This window comes from Gavia stellata, chromosome 14 (assembly GCF_030936135.1).
Source record: "Gavia stellata isolate bGavSte3 chromosome 14, bGavSte3.hap2, whole genome shotgun sequence".
In the NCBI taxonomy this organism is placed as follows: Eukaryota; Metazoa; Chordata; class Aves; order Gaviiformes; family Gaviidae; genus Gavia; species Gavia stellata.
The window spans coordinates 17,103,489-17,120,480 of NC_082607.1; the positions used below are offsets into that span (position 1 = coordinate 17,103,489).

The 16,992-nt window shown below is 49.7% G+C and overlaps 1 protein-coding gene across 3 annotated transcripts in view; it reads right to left on the bottom strand.

Moving 5' to 3' along the window:
* TMEM255A (transmembrane protein 255A) overlaps window positions 1–15,389 on the bottom strand; it is a 29,969-nt gene extending 14,580 nt beyond the window's left edge. For all 3 annotated transcript variants that reach the window (XM_059824376.1, XM_059824378.1, XM_059824377.1), the window contains exons 1-4: window positions 15,332–15,389; window positions 10,708–10,850; window positions 6,056–6,118; window positions 463–552 (exon numbers count right to left, since the gene is read on the bottom strand). In XM_059824376.1, coding sequence (XP_059680359.1) covers window positions 463–552; window positions 6,056–6,118; window positions 10,708–10,850; window positions 15,332–15,389 — 354 coding nt within the window. The remainder of the gene's footprint in view (window positions 1–462; window positions 553–6,055; window positions 6,119–10,707; window positions 10,851–15,331) is intronic.
* Between the last annotated feature and the right edge of the window lie 1,603 nt (window positions 15,390–16,992).

The window sequence follows — 16,992 nt, forward strand, 5'->3', positions numbered from 1 at the left end:
TGGAAACTGAGAACCTACTGCAAGTGCTTCCTGTTTATAGTGTAACGCTTTAATGAGCTTTGTATCAAATTGCTTCATTCTACTACAATATCCAGCAGTTCAATCAGCATTAAGAACTACGTCTGCTAATATTTAGAATATGATAGATGTTGCTGCTTGTATATTGTCCCTCGGCAATAGCTGTAATTCACATTACACTTTATAGTTTTGAGACTCAGTAAACACATAAAGCATACACAAAAAAACTAAAGCAAAGTTTTAAGATCTTAATGCTTGCTGCTAATTTCAAAATATTTTTGCAAAACTGATACATTTTTCTAAAGTTTATGATTTAAAACAGCATTCTGCACATGACATATATTTACAGGGTTTGATGTGGCCTGATAGGGGATTACAGACACCATCACTTGTTTTCCTAGAGTAAAAGCGTTGCAGGACCTGTGTTTTCCTGGAAGCACTTACTATGTGTCTGGCAGCAAAGACACCGTCTACTATGGCACAGCAGAACGCAGCAATGACACCAAAGCTGATGAAGACGATCGATGCAACCAGCTGAGAAAGGAAAACAAAGCAAAGTATCATCTGCCTCTCCACAAGGATATGTAAACCACAGTCAATAAGCCCTCAAGCAATCAATGACCCAAATGTTTGCCCAGGCTGCACAGACTTGTCTCATTGAAGGCAATGGGATATGCGTCTCAAAGGAGAGCGTCTGTTCCTGCAAGGTGGCAGGAGTAGTAGCGTTGTGCCAGCCTGGTTCTCTGGGGACTTAATATTGTAATGCAAGTTCTTCCATGACTCCAAAGCGCTAAGCTTAGGCTGAGGATACACCTCCTCTTCTGGCTGCTGCTGTCCTTAACTCTTCCCTGGAGAGAAAGGAGGGGATTTCTTCTCTCCCCATCCTGGAGTGCAGTGGGGAGCTGCTCCTGTGAACACTTCCCAGGCTGTAGGGACACAGGAGACTGCTGTATGCGAACCCCTCTGGTGGGACTGCACCTTCAGGAAACAACGCTTTCATGCAGGCATAAGCACAAAGCCATGAGAGCGGAAGACCAGCCTACACCATCGGTGTTGTACACCCTCACAGCAGCCTGGCTGGGCTCCTCGGTGCAGATCTGGGGTGAGCACAGCCCCTGGGGCCTCCCCCTGGCCTGGGGGGGCTGCAAGGAGAGAGATCTCCACCTTCAGCTCAAGGAGGGAAGTCAGACAGGTCTGATCCTCTTCCACTGGCCCCATCCTGCCCATTCTTAAAATTAGGGTGAAGACATCCAGAAGGTAAACCAGCAATACTCAAACTCCAACCCAGGTATGAGAAACAAAGTCTCCACTCCCACTACGCCACTTTAAACACCACCTCTGCCAAAGTGCCAGAGCTCAGCTGGGGGAACCATGCACGAGTGCCGACACGACCCCTCCTCGCTCCCGAGCAGCAGCTAAGCTGCTGCCAGTGGGCTCCAGACCAGCTCATCACACTCAGAGCTCCCAACCCCAATCCCCCTCACCAAAGCACATCGGCGATATCGACAGGGCTGCGGAGGGAGCGCAAGTGCAGCATTCGAACAGACGGCTTCACAAAGACGTAGCTTGGGGAACAGCAGTATTTCCATTTAAAGAACTGAAAGCTTTAGCGGGTTTTTCCCTGGTGGTTTTCCACTCCAGCAATCACAGCTTTCAAGTCTCGGTCGCTGGCAGGTGTTAAAAAATGCTTGTCCACAAGTGTAAAGGTGACTCTGGTCATTGGGAGCTTACAGCAACAGTAAAAATCACTAACAGCACAAATACCTGTCAGTGCTGGCCAAGCTAACTCTTATCTCGTGTCTCCTGGCATGGGGATGTTTGCTTTAAAGCTCCAGGTGCTAAGTTTGCTCGAAAACCTTGGTTCCTGCCACTGCACAAGGATCCAGTTCTCAGAGAGAGAAGCCAAACCCCTTGACAAAACACAAGCCAGAAGGATCCTATATGTATTTTTAAAGTATCTCAGGATTTTTAGGTTAATCACACTGTTTTTAACCTAAACCTCCCTCAGTAAAAACAGACCTTCCTCCAGCAACATCCACGTGCAGACCAGGTCAGCTTGAGCAGTGAGTGGATGTGCAAGAGGGCTCAGTTGGGATGGTGGCAATGGTCCCTGTATAATTGCTTACTTCAGGTAGCTTCAAAATGAGAGAAGATAAAATGGTTTTCTAGATCAGGCAAGTATTCAAGACGTACACTGTCCCACTGCAAATAAAAACCGCAGCAGTAGATAGAGCAGACTGTGAAATTAACCCAATGACCGTACAAACAAGTCACAGTCACTAGTAATGAGCTGTTGCTGGAATATTAGATGCTGTGCCACAAAGTATTTGCAGATGGCAGCAGGTGACAAGTTTTCCAGGATCAGGTCCCGCTGGGACCCTGCTTCTGTCAGCTGTAAACACCAGCATTTCCTCCCCACTCAGACCCACACCATCTCCACATCTGGATCACGACTTGCACTATCCATTGCAGCAGTCACACTTTCACTACCACAACCAGTGAAACCACTAGTCTAGGTTATTTTGTAGCAAGTTTTTCTCTGTACTGTCCTTTGTTTCACACATACATGAAAGAGGATATTCTCCCTAAATAGCATGACCCTTGGAGATGGGAAGTGAGCCAAACACTAAATATATACAGTTAGGGTATTTGTCGGTCACCCCTGCTTGCAAATAGGAGCTGCTAATATGGTTATTTAAAAATAATACAAGGTTAATGATGATACTTTCATAACAGCCCCACTAGGATATAAGGATCTAGTGTTAGAAATGGATTTACTCACTTTATTTACACACAGTTTCCTCTCTCTCAGCCGGAGACAGAAAAGCCTGAATACCAAACGCTGAGAATTTATGAACAGCAAATAAAAACATACAAATTCATTTTAACAATCCCACGGTTTTCAACTAATCTCATGTGTTGCCAAAAAGATTTTTGATTTGGGGTTGACAATACTGTTACTGTAGCAAGCAGAAGTCCCTCTCAAGAGCCGTGTGATATTAGTGACTGGTCTTTGTTCATCTAACTCCTGCCAAAGTCAGCCACACCGAGTAGCATTCGGACAAGACAAGACAAACTGGGCTCGGACAGTGCAGGAGCCATGAAGCAGGAATGCTCTGGGCTGAGGGTCCCCTTTACTGAGGGTCCCCTTTATGCCACAGTCCAGCAACACATGGGTTGTGAAGCTGTTGGTTATTACTTTTCCATGGCACAGACAACCGTCACAAAGGCACGTAAAACGCTGACTCCTCACTCGAAAACTGCTGAGCGGGCAGCTCGGGTGTAAGTCAGAGCTGCCGGCAGCGCTGGCAGGCAGGCGGGCAGCATCGCTGGGCAGCTGGCCCTCCCTGGGGGGACGAAAGCTCTCCCTTACTTTGACAAGTGGGAAGCGCAGATGGGTGGGAAAAACAAGAGAGGTCTATTCCTGTCGGCAGGCTGGAGAGAAGTGAGGAGTGCTGCTCCAGGTCAACTCTCCCCGCCAACCGCACTGGCTTGCTCCACTCCTCACGCTCCCCAGCCAGCTTATGGGCAGAAACACACACAAGAACACGGCAGCAGAAGCTGCTTTTAGCTCTTCCTGCCATCATTGAGGAGCAACTGCGTAACAAGCAACACCAAGACAGCCTTTTAGCAAAGGAGGACACTGGGGAAGTTCACAGAGGATAAAAAAAAATAATCCTGCACTGCCAGGGGTATTACAGAAACATGTAATGAACAAAGCTGCCACTGTAAAGTGTTCCTGGGCAAGGAGGAGGTGTGACTAAAGCACAGGGACAATAAGTGACAGCTACTGCATGTCCTCTCTGCTGTCAGAGCAGAGACACGCTAAGCTGCCAACCGAGGCAGCAGTGACGCAATCCCTGCAAAGCTGGGTCATGCGTGCTTTTTAGGACAGAGAGAGATGATAGAGAGATGAAAAGAATAAACACAGGCTACCCAGGGCTCTTCAGAATAAACAAACAAGTCAAGCCCATGCTGTTGCTCATGGGCACTCCTGTGAAGAATGCAGGACTGGCATAACGTGGTTATTGCTCAACCAGACCCTGACATGCTGCTAGTACATGATGAGCAAGAGGCTTGGAAACCCTGCTAGGACAGAAAGAACAGGACATGTTGCTCTTGCAGAGCCAGGGTGAAAATAACAAAAAATATCCACTGGGAAACCCACCTCCCCTGCACGCTGTCTGACTGTGGGAAAGGCAGTTTTCCTTTCCTACAGGGTCTGGCTCACCCTCTCCCTGCTCCTCTGCAGGGACCACGCTATTTGCAAAGCAAAGGAGAAGGCAGCCCAGCCTCTGGATTAGGACAAGCAGGAATTTCTCCCAACTCCCTCTGCAGCTTGGCAAACGTGCCTTAGCCTTGGTCAGCAGCACACCCTGCTAATCTGATCCCTGAGACCCTCTGGAGAGGCAGCTCCATCCCTGCAAAAGCAGGCAGGAGTGCTGGGCCAGCGGGACAGGCTGCAGGTACAGCACCATCCCCCCTTGGTCCTGTGCAACCTCATAGGAGGAAGGCTGGAGGGATCTCGCTGCCAGAGCATGGAGCAACCACCAGAGAAGGGGATTGCAGCCACTATCCCAGAAGAGCCAAGCGGAAGCAGGAGGCAGGCATGCCCACAGGCACTCCAGGAGCTGGACTGTACCTCCCCACATGCTACCTCCAGCCAGCCACATGTGGCAAGCAGAGAAAACAGGCTAGGAAAGATTAAGCTTGACAGCCTGCTGGGACCACATCAGGTACCAACCTCTTTTGATCTCTCTCTGTCCACACCTTCTGCTAAATTCTCCCAAAAGACTTCCCCCTGCCCTAAGCCCTGTTACTGACACGTCCAAGCACTACAGCCCCTACCTTCAGGCACAGGCAGGAAGATGAGGGGTTTGTGAAACAGCATCTGCAAGACATGTTTAGGGGCCATCAGAGACCCAGCCAAGTCGACACAAGTCTCCTGTGCTTTCCAAAGGGAGTCATCTGGGCCTGCTCTGTCCCCACTGCACCGAGAGACCCCATCCTACCCCAGCACAAGCTCAGTTGCGATCATATCTTATCAGCAGCGCTGGTCTCATCTGGTTTATGCTATCTGCATGTTCACTGCCCACCTGCTCTCTTCTGAACGTGGCTCCCATGGGGTGGGGCACCAGAGACCTGCCTAGACAGTGGCTGCCCAGCCCCAGCACACAAAAGTCTCCTTGCAGTGCCAGGAGGGAACCAGAAAGCCCTGTGGTCCATGCATCTGGTCTAGCCAGTGTTTTCTGTGCTTCTCAGGTCCCCAGCCGCTGCTTTACAGCATGCAAAGTTTCTTGGTTTTCCTTCCTACTTGAAGAGGTGTTTGGAAACAAGGACCAGCAAAACACATGTTAGTCAGCAACACTGGAGAAGTTGGTTGCTTTTCAATTACACCAGTCTTCACGCTTTTCGTCATGTCGATATCTCAAGTGACTTACTCTCTAGACACATCTAGAGCAGAGAGCTCTGAGCACTCCTGTCCTCAGGAAGGACTTTCTGCTGGGCCCTCCAAGGGCTTTCACCCCCACTCTCTGGGCTGGCTGTTACACCACCTGCTTGATCTTCTCTATCCTTTGCTTTGAATAGAAAGTGGCCAAAAGCAATTTTTGCAGAACACCAAGGCTCTAAGAATTTATTTTAAAAGCTTTAAAATAAATGTATTATGTTTATGTTATTTACCATATTATGTATCACATACTGCGACAGCTCAACAGAAAAAGTGCTGGGCATGAGTCTGTGAAGCACTGACTATCCTGAAAACTCCAAACACTCAGTTTTAAGCCCTTTAAAAAAATCCCACTGAGTTCAATGAGACTGTGTATAGTCACTTTGTGCTTCCTTGAGCTTTTTTCTTTTTTTTAAATTTAAAAATATCAGGGTTAACAGCCTTGTTCCTGGGCTGCCAGAAACTCTCTCCAGTTCTGAAGAGGTATGCAACACTACCCTGGAAGAGTTAGGAAAACCAATAAGAGTCTTTACATATAAAATTTGAGTTACTGTCATTTTTTTAAAAGAGATTTTATAATGAACTTACCATTTGCCTTTTGTTTTCTATCAAGTTTGATCCAATTATTCCAAGAAATGATCCAAAACCAAGCTGAAAAACAACATATTGTTAGCATTTAGATCAGGATGATATCCAATATATTTTACATACAGACAGAACACAATTAAATCCAGAAGCAGCAAAAGAACATACTGCAGATGTGTGAGCGCTCTTCCTTCGGGAAGGAATCAGTGGAGTCTCTCACTAGCAGGAACTATCAAGGGTATCCCTTATATGCCACTAAAAGCGTGTGTAGAAACCAAAAGGATGAGTTCTGAATTCCATCCCCTCCCCAGTGATGCTGAGAAATGGCTGGTGGATGAGGATATGCATTGCTGTCTTGGAACAACCCTAGGAACGCTCGGGAGCCTCCAGATGCAAACCTAGCAGGACCACATCATTAGCATCTGCAGGACCAGGCTTTTGTAACCTCACCAAGGGTGTGAGCAAGCACCTAAGTTTTCAACTCAGAGAGTTTCTTGATGTGAAATATGATATAAGGGAGAATTATACTTGGGAAGATTTAGCAGCTTTCTGCCGCATTCTACTCCTCCCCCATTTCCAGGGGTGAGGATGCATCAACCAGGGTCTTCTACCAGAGGAGCTCAGCCAGCCCGGCCAACAGAATAAGCCACTCCAGCAAAAGCATCTTTTCTTGCTGCCATAACTGACAACACTGTTCTTATTTCAGCTCAGTGAAGTCAGCAAGGAGTGTGATTTCCCACCTCCTTTCTCCATAGCCTTAAGCTATCTTGCTGCACTAAACAGAAGTTTCTAGGACAGAGCACACCTCAGCCAGGCAAGAAACAGGGACTTCAACCAGGAACCATGGACTACAGGGGGGGATGCAGAAGTATTTCTGTGTCACACCAGGAAAGGTCTTTGATCAGCTTAGAGCATATCCAACTCCACTTCTATGGGTTGGCTAAATGAGAAATGCCAGAAAAGTCCTACAGTTGGACTGGTCGTATTAAGCAGGTACAAATCCAGTCAATAGACTAGGGGGAGCAGTGAAGATCTGGGTGAGAATGCCAAATAACGGGCCAATTCCTCAGGAAGCAGAATAAGGCATGAGACAAGCTGCAGTGATTCAAGAATGAGTCAACTAACCTGGGATCGATATCTTAAGATCAGGAATAGAAAACAAAGGTTTAATAAATCCGATACTAACAAGCAGGGGCACGTGCAGAGATTAGCAGACACAAACTTGATGAGAAGTTGGGCTTAAAGCTTCCCCTGCTCTGCTTAGGCCCAGTAACACTTGGTGCAGTGCTGCGGGCAGCAAGGGCTGCTGGCTCAAACGGCAGAGATTAAAGCGGAGCAGATGATCAGGCTGCTGCTTCCCAGCTGCCTGCTTTGCACTCTGAGCTCTCGGAGACCGTTGTCCCCACAACAGGGACAAACTACCACGGTGGGAAGCACAGCAACGAAGCCAGGAGCTGCTTAACACTGGGGCAGCAGGCAGGCAGGGCAGAGGGCACTGCTGAACTGCCCCAAACTGATCTGCCAGTGCTTCTGGGCTTACTTTGCTCAGCTTCGGCAAGCAACAACCCTCACCTTCCCCAAGTAACAGGAGTTTTACAGCTCAATTCCAAGCCCAAAACCTGGGAGATCCAGGCTTTAACAGAGACATGGATCCAGGCACTACTTTCAGTCTGGTGATGTTTAGCAGCAAGGAAGTTGTGTGGCAACACACACCTAAGGCAAATGCTCAAGAAAACTCTTTTGTGCCCTTTGAGCTTGATCCAACATGTTTAAGAGAAATGTCCACGTAGTGTTTCAGAGCGACCTCAAACCAAAAGGTGAAATACTTAAGATAATTTAAGACCATTCAAAAAGAAGAAATTTGAGCAAGTTTGTACATCCAACAGGTGAAGACCAAATAAATCAGTTGATTCTCATTAATTAGTGGGAATTCTCATTGCATTCATGGGAAAACCACTCCTTCTACAGATGGGACAAAGTGATCTTAGTAATCTACATCAATTGCATCACTTATTTGCTGGTGGATATGATCCCCTGGGATGTTGGTCTGAAAGGAGGACAGGACACAAAATGATCGTGCTTCTCCAGAGTAAAGCCCCAGGCCAACGTGCTTGTCAAGGAACCATTACAGAAGAGGTTTGCCAGTCAAAGCCTAAGAAAGGTCATTCGTTTACACAGATGCTGGAAGCTGGTTCAACTTGGAGACAATACACGTATCTCACAGAGCCTCCCTTCCATGAGGGTGCTTGCCCTCTGCACCTGATCGTTACACTTCTCTGCTGAGCATCACGGTTAAACTCGGGGCTTCCCAGGCCCAGGTCAGTCATCCAGCCACAGGTGAGGATATTTCCCACAGAGGCACAGCCGGGGCGTTCACAGATGTAGTCGTGAAGGTGTCAGTGGTCATGGAGGAGTGTGAAGGCAGCCTGGCTACAGGACATGTCATCACACCCTCTGCTTCAGCTCCTCCAGTTGTGTCAATGAGAAACTGCACTGTTTGGGCAAAAAACACCCCAAAACCTCAAAAAACCCCAACCAAACAAAATCCCACTGACATGTGGAAGGTCTCCAGTGCCCAGTTCTGTCCTTCCTTGCAGGTAGAGACCTGGGGAGATAATTCCCCGCATTAGACAGCCACTTCTTTGCATGTTTCCTCCTTGCACGAGAGGTGTTTGCCCAAGACACAGCAGTTAAAGGAGGAAGGAGCGGTGCATTAGGCATGGCAGTGATGAGACATCTGATGTCCCATGAGATGATCCCATTCATGGATCTGGTCCACACACAGACAAGTCACCCAGCACACGAAGAGACTTCTGGCTCCATCTTTTCCTTACCAGTGCAGTGTATTCAGGGTACAACTGATGGTGGTGCACCAATAACGGTGCACAGAAACCCCTGATGGAGATACACGCAGGCCTAACATTCGTGTGAAGTTCTGGATGACAAGACCTGCAAGGAGCTGCTTCTTCGGGGCTGTGGAAACCAGCTGCTCGGGGACAACTCACCGAGTACTCATGCACCACAGCAAGCCCTTTTTCCACAGTAAAGGAAGAAATCCCAGCTTGTTACAAAACATCAGCTATTTTAAGCACTTGCTGAAGCATCCAGCAGCACACTGAAATGTCTTCCTGTGCAGGGAGACAGGCAAGGCTGTCACACATTTCCACACAGTGGATTAATGAGCTAACTGAGAGGGGGAATTTGGTGACAAACACAAACTGTCACGGTGCCTCTGAATAAAGTAACTCAACACCCTTCCCAAGTCCAGGAATTCATTAATTCCTTGAGTAGACTGAGTCTTACGAAAGCGATGCTGACGTTCCTGAAGCATAAATAGCATGGGAGATGTCAAGGGGACATGAACAACAGGCTCTACCCATCTGCATCAGTCTGCAGGACCTGCTCTGAAGCACGAGGTTCAACTCAGGCTGACAGAGCGTAGGCTATGTGCGGAGAGTTTGAAACCAGCCTGTCACCTTTCTCAACACCTTCCTTCTATACTTCTCTTTAAAAAAGATCAGGCCTAAATGCAGGAGTTACTGGGACAAGCCAGAAAACCAATCTTAAACCGAAGAGGCCCAACACAGTCTGTAACAATGTTCCACACTAATGGCTGTAAAGGAGCTTTCTTCAGTCATAGAAGAGCTTGTCCACAGAAAAGTATACACCTCCCTGAGATCAGCAATGTGTGGCAAATCAATCAAACCGCAATAAGGCAAGAACAAGTCTCTACCTAGTTATTTGGACTGGCTTTAAGCCACCAACTTCGAGGCTCCAAACCTAAATGCACAGCACTCCACAGCTGTTACACCAGGAGCCTCTATCTGGGGGCTGCAGTTTCACTCAACCTGCTAAGACACCTAATTTAGCTGCAGCTCGGTCCTTTTTGTGCTTCTTTTCGAGCGTGTCTCAGACACGCACAGGAACAGACCAGGACTTGCTTTCCAGCTCGTGTTAGACCTCTGCTCATGCTAGGAGGGGCATGATGTACTTGCCCCTTATGTTCCTGCAGGAGGTTATACATCTACTGGCAAGAAGGCTGGGCATCAGTGGTCTTCTCTAAATTAAGCCATTTGAAGCTACAAGATTGACCTTTCCCATTTTCATCTGTTGATAACAAAAAAGAAGAAATGGATGTGCTAGCTGCCTTGATGTGCATGCTCCCCTGGCAAGCCGCCACAGCTATTGCTAACGTGCTTCTCCTCATTCAGGGACTCCAAATTGTTAAACTCTTCCACAAGTGAACTTTATGACCACGAGTTCACGTGAACAGTATTTCAAGACTTGGTCTCTCAACTGTTCTTGGCACCTATGGTCCTTCTTTGCCTTACTTCTGCCTTGGGGTTAATGTGATGTATGCAAACAAGGAAGTTCTAAGGCTGCTTTGACTGACATAAGACCTATTTATCTGTCTCACCGTTAGCTCAAAAGCATGTTATTACCTCAGCTCAGAGGAAGCTGCCACTGGGGTGGGATTTTTGCATGGGAATGAGCAGCAGGTGCAAAATAATAATAAAACAAATAAATCAAATGGCAATAATGAAGTAGCTGAGCATAATATTCAGGACAAGATCACCCTTTACAACATTTGCAGCATTACAAGGGACTTTGTAGGCAATAAGTTTTCTAGACCTACCTAGGAGTTCTATACTTACAATAACCCCTGGGTAATAACCTCCAACAGTCACATTTTGGGTTCTTGTTGTAGCAGCTAGGCCCACCGTTAGAATTAATACTGACACAATGAGGAGAGTCACAGTTACGTAGAGGGAATTTCTTTTTCTTCTATTGAACGACCCTAAAAACACATACACAACAGAATTTGCTGATTCCATCTGGGGACAGTCACGGCACCACAAATTTCTCCTCCCACCGCCAACCACAATGTGGTGAATTTTCTTTCTTCTAACTTGAGGATATTTTTGGGTTTGGCTGTCATTTTTCACCTTCACTAACATGCTTTATCAAGCGTTACTAGGGCATCTGAATTCACATTTACTTAACATTGCTCTGACGCAGATGAAGAAAGCCTTAAGAACTGTAACTTTGCAAAGCTCATTTGCACACATCGGAGCCTCCCAGCCCCTCTGGCCTGGGGCAATTGAGCTAATGAGAAATATTACCATCCGGCATTTATATATTTTCTGATCTGTCTACTTACATCAGGCTAAATAACCACACTGTATGCCACTTGTTTTGAGGGGGGAAATCTTGGCTGTTATCATATCATAAGGCATCCACAATTTTCCATGTAAAGAAGACATCACCAGTAACAGCCACTTCTCCTCCTGTAGTATCATCCTCTACTTTCAGTAAGGACCAGGTATTTTTAGATGCTCGAATAATGACTTTGTGGATTAGTAAAACTCATGTACAGCTGCCTGATTATGTTTTTTTTCTTTTATATATTTATAGATCTCCCAAATGAGCATAAATATAAAATAGTGGTTCCATCAGCCAAGAGGAAAGCTGGCTGCGACGTTATGCTCAGCAACATCTTTAGGTGTGTTTGTTCAGCGTATGCTCTGCCATCTTTATATCACTTTGTGGAACAATCCTTCTGATTATATTTCATACATTATGTAGACATAACCCAGCACCTGCAAGAGTGACTGGTAGGATAATGGACTGTAATGCTCCCCTGCCGTGCTCTCTGTGGGCTGCTGCGGCCACCCTGAATCCCATCCTCTCAGCCTGGTGCTCTCCAATGCACCCCGGGAGCAGGCAAAGGTATTTCCCACCCCAGAGGCTCCTGAGTGATGTGCATGCTACCAGCACTTCTCAGTGCTTCAGAGAAGGGCAGAGATGTGCCCCAAGAGCAAGGAACTGCTTCCCCCATTGCTGAGCGTATTCCCTAAAGCAAACCATGTTGGGAACCCCCATCTGAGGTGTTCAGAGGCTCCCTGACAGCCTGTATGTGGCGAGATAAAAGACCTGCAGAAGTGCCGTGAGGAAAGACTCAGCCAAGCCAAGCACAACCTCCTTGTCCAAATTCTCCAGAGAGAAGAGCACACCAGGCCTGGCTGGGCAGCTTTCTGCCTTGAAGATGTGCACCCCAGGTGCCCACAGGCCCTTCTTTAGGGTCTGCACATATTTGCAGCACAGCTAGAGGGATCTTTTCACCCTAACAGCTATTACCGATGCAGCCATACGGACACAACACTGGTACAAATTCTCCCTTTCTCTGCAGGGATGGCTCTCCCCCAGGAAAAGTGCAGCAGCTCCCCGCTGCTCCTCCACACCCATTCCAACCCGACCGACCAGCCGTGCTGCTGGCAGGAGCGCTCCCTCTCCGTGCCGGTCCATCCTGTGGGCTGGCACGGCTGTCATGGGCACGGGGCTGGATCATTTCACCCACACCAACCAGATGAGCTTGAAATCACAGACAAGTCCTGAACTTGGGGCTTAAAACACAAGGAGATGAAAAGCAAGAAAGGTTTATAAAGAAAAGCAACATCCTTTTTGACTGACCAGTGTGTCTATAAGGAAAGCTCTCCACCCACAAACCTTCTGCTCATGTCCCGGAGCACAGCTGTGACTGCACCACTGGGACATCATTGGGTCTAAGAGCAAGGAGCCTGACAACTAGTTAGTCCTTAGCTGGAATGAATAGCCAGACAGTTACTCATTTCAAACAAAATAAAATTAAGTAACTGCTAGAGAATCCTAAGAGCCAGGCTGGATCTTTTATCGGTGATCCTTAGTTTTTCATGCAATTTTTTACAGGATGGAGATAAAGGTACGCAAATGTTTGCTGCAGGTTGCATTTGGGGTTAATCTTTTTATTCTCCTAAATCTGCCAAATAAGTTAATAATATAAAATCTAGACTTCTAAAGCATTCAAAATTCATTAAGGTATTAGGCCATTCTGTATGTATTGTCTCCCAAATACTACAGCTTGTGCCACGCTCCAGTTCCAACATAATAATTTAAATGCAAGTGTCATATAAACATCTTAAAATTCCAAAGTACTGGGACCCAAGGTTTAGCTGAACAAAACTTTAGAAACTGGAGGAAAAAAAATTGCTACTTCTTACATAGATTCATTCTGAAAGGAAAGAAAGAATAAACCTGTCTTGCTTACGCACATGGTAGATTACCAAACTTCTGATTCCTGCTTCCTTTGCAAACTGATTCCTGCTACAGTTTGGCTGGCAAATGAGCAGAAGATAAGTAAAACCAGCCATATGTTCCTTACACAGCTTAAACTCTTTACGGTTAGGCTGTGTGGGTGTGCAGATGTTTGTGTGCCACACAAAACCACCCTGCAGAGCACGTCTGAGTGAGCGTTGTGGGTACACGAGCACGGCGGTTACACACACAAACCCGTATTCCTGCATCTCCATCAGAGGTGCTTCAAAAAGTTACAATGAAAAAACCTGCAAAATGTGCTATTTTCCTGAAAAACAGAGTATTTTGTAATGGTATTTCTGCAGGAAAACTCTCTAAAAGAAGTGCCTTGAAACACTGTTTATGGATTCTGAACTTGTTTCAGAACCACCATGTTTTTCACTCTTACATTTCTACATTGTTTCCCAGCTCACAACTGGCACACACCAACGTGCAATTCAGAAGTGAAACAAAAGGTTTCCAGCTGACACATTTCTGAAATCTTTTCAGCATTCCTCATAAGATCAAAAAAACACAACCCAACAAAGCAACAAAAAGCCCCAAAATGCTTTTATTCCAAGTCCTGACAAAACCAACCATAATCCTTTAACTTGATATTGGAGAGAGATACAAAATTGAAGAGATAATGTGATTACCTCCACTTCAGCTCTGTGCTGGGACACCAATTCCATTTTTTCTTTCTCTGAAAACACATTTTGTTACGTGTATATTGAGAAAGTGGTTTTGTACTTCTGTAAGGATGCCTGCAGCTGCTTCAGCATACATGGACTCATACTCGGTATCTCTACTGACAGCTGCTGAGGGGCTGCCCTGGCAAAATCCTCCCAACATTTAATTTTTGCTGAAAGTATTCCCCATTAGAACGTTTTCCTCTTTGCTGCTGAGCTTGGTACAGCTTTACACACAGAAGTGGAGCTACGACAGCTTTGCTATCTCTGCTTTTAAGAGGCAGCGATAGCTCTTTCTCTGTGATTTAGCCAAATGAGATACCTCAAAACTTGCAGCGCTGACCTCAACGTGAGGATACAAGGTGGTTTGAAACACTGTGCTTAGCTCTGTGAGGAAGATGTAAAGAAATTAACGCTATCTATAGTCTGGCTATTTCTTTTGCTAAAATGGCACTCAGAATGCGGACAGGTTTCAGAAAGATCATTTTTATTTTAAGCCTCGTGAACATCCTCTTGTAATAGTTGCCATAGATAAGCCCACTCGAAAAACAAGGTTGCAGCAGGTTTTTCCAGATTACTTTAAAAGTTTGCAATACTGCATACCTTCGTACCACCCCTGATTTGCTCAAGTTTTTTCCTGAATCAGAAGAAGATAGAGAAGATGGCACAGAAACAGCACCAACTTCTCCATCTTGTTCTTCGTGGGGGAAAAGCCACAAGCGGAGAAGAAGCACAAAGCAGCCCGAGGAAGCCGGCTTCAACTTTTCCCCTAGGAGAACCGGGGGCAAACGGCACCGAGCCGTCCTCCTTCCCAGCCCTTCGCCTTTTCTCCACCTCTCTGCTAAAGAAGCCCGAGCGGGCGAGCTGTGACCCAAACCGCGCTCTAACGAAGGGCCGCGCCGGCAGGCCCGCGGGGGGGGGTCTGCAGGCCTCTGCGCCCTTCTTCTCCTCGGGTGGAAGGCTGAGGAAACTGCCATTAGCAGCCGGCGGAGAGCGGGCTGAGGGACTCTCTGACCTAATTAGGGAGGTGCGGGAGCGCTGCGAGGGGAGCGGGCGCCCTCTCCGCCCCCGGTCCAAAGGATGCTGCGCGACCCGGGGGCTGCGCGGGGCCGGCGGCTGCCCCCGCCCCGGCAGCGAGCCGCCCCACGGGGGTCTCTGCCGCGGCCCCGCACCAGGGCGGCGCGGCCCCGGGGAGGGGGGGGGGGGGGTGCTGCGGGACGGACCGTCCCCCTGCGGCTGAAACCGCGCCTGAGCAGCGGCGGGGCGGGCAGGGGAGCGGGGCCGGGGCAGGCGGCGGGCGCCCCGGCCGCTGCAGCCCCTGGCCGCGGCGGGGGTCCGGCCCGGGCCGGGCGGCGGCGCCCCCGGGGACCCACTGCCCCAAAATGGCCGCGCGCCCCCGGCCCCCGCGCACCGCCCCGCAGCGCGGCGCATCCCCCCCCGGGCCGGGGGGGCCCTCCCCTCCCCTCCCCGCGGCACTTACCCACGGAGTCGGGCAGCGCGACGCCGCCCGGGCGCTGCTGAGTCAGGGACTGCCGCATGCTGCCGCTACCGCCGCCGGCCCCCGCGCCCCGCCGCAGCCCGCCGGGCCACGGCGGCGGACAGAGCCCCGGCAGCGGCTCCGCCGCGCCTGCGCGCTGGGGCGGGAGCGGCGAGAGCTGCGGGGCCGGACCGCCCCGCACCGCACCGCCCGCTGCCCCCGCCCGGCGGCGGGGCCGGGGCCGGGGGCGGGGGCGGGCCCGCGGCGGTGCCTCCGGGTCTCGCCGGGAAGGGCTCGGGATATGTGCCGTTCCTTCCCAAATTACTCCTTACCCCTCCCGGCGCGTGGAGGCGTAGCTGGTACCGCTCTGCTGGAAACCCGCGGAGGGACTGTGCGCTGGAGGGTTTTTTGGGGAGGGGAGGGATAGAGGTCCTGCCCCATCTCCAGGAGGTCCCCGGCGTTGGACCCCCCCGCGCTCACCAGCAGCGCGGCCCGAGGGGCTCGGCGCCTCGCTGGTCCTGGGTCTCCCCTGCCCTCTCCCCACCTTTTCCCCGGCCCCTTCGCACCCCAGCAGCTCCCGCCCCACCTCCCGTCCCGCTGCTCTAGGCCATTCTGTCCTTCCCAAGCGTCTCCCTGGCACCCCTCTGGCCCCCCATCCTCCCCATCTCCCTCCTCCCTGCAGCGCTGAGCCCCAGAGCGGTGCTGGTGGCACTCCCGGGCAGCCGCCCCGTCACGGCCGCATCTCTGCTCCGGTGGCGATGCCTGTTGCTGCCTGTGCCCCATCCCATGGAGACCCTGCAAGCTCCCCGCATCTCTGGCCAAGGATCTGGGACAGGCCCTCAGCCTCTGTTTTCCATATTGTATCTGTAAAATGGGGATAAAAGCATCTTCCCAGCAGGCTTCATAATTGCTTGTAGATCACTTTAATGCCCTGGGCTGAGAGGTGCTAAGTGCAAATCATGTAATTATTTCAAGCCAAAGCATATTTCATCAAGTTAAAAGAAACTAATCCTATCTCTGCTTCAAAAAACCCCACACTTTTATTGGATAAGAGCCTAATTACCAGCTTCTCCTGGGAGAAAAGAGAAAGCGTACACTGACAGCGGTGCAAGAGGCAAGTTACAAATGCCCAGATCAATTAATGGCAAAGAACACATCACCTCCAGAGAAAAGAGCAGTTATTTACCTCGTATGAACCAGAGGAGCCCTGTGCTCACTGCCTGTGCCCTGCTAGACAATGGGGCCGGCACTGGCCCCCTCCTGCTGAGTTGCCCCCACTCCATGCCAGTGGTGGAGGGGACGGGTCTCGGCTCCCTCCTCTGCTCAGGGCCAGTCTGTGTGGCAGCGCAACTGCTGTGATGGGGTGCGTGTGCCCCCAGGGAGCTGCTGGTGCCCCACAATCGCCCAGGCCATGTTAAATCCCTGCACCCCATCCCAGCTCCCAAGCTTCAGGCAGGCAACTCTCTGGCCCTGAGGCCGCAGTCCGGCCAGGGAGAGCCAGCTGTGAGCATGGCTGCCTGCATGCCCTCCTGATGGCAGGCCTGGCTGCGGGCAGGCACCGGTACCGTGCCAGCCCTACCTCCGTACCCGGCAGCAGGCGTGCGGCAGCCCTGGCCAACTCGGCGCAGACCGGGGCAGTTGCCAGACCTCTTTCTTTCCCGCTG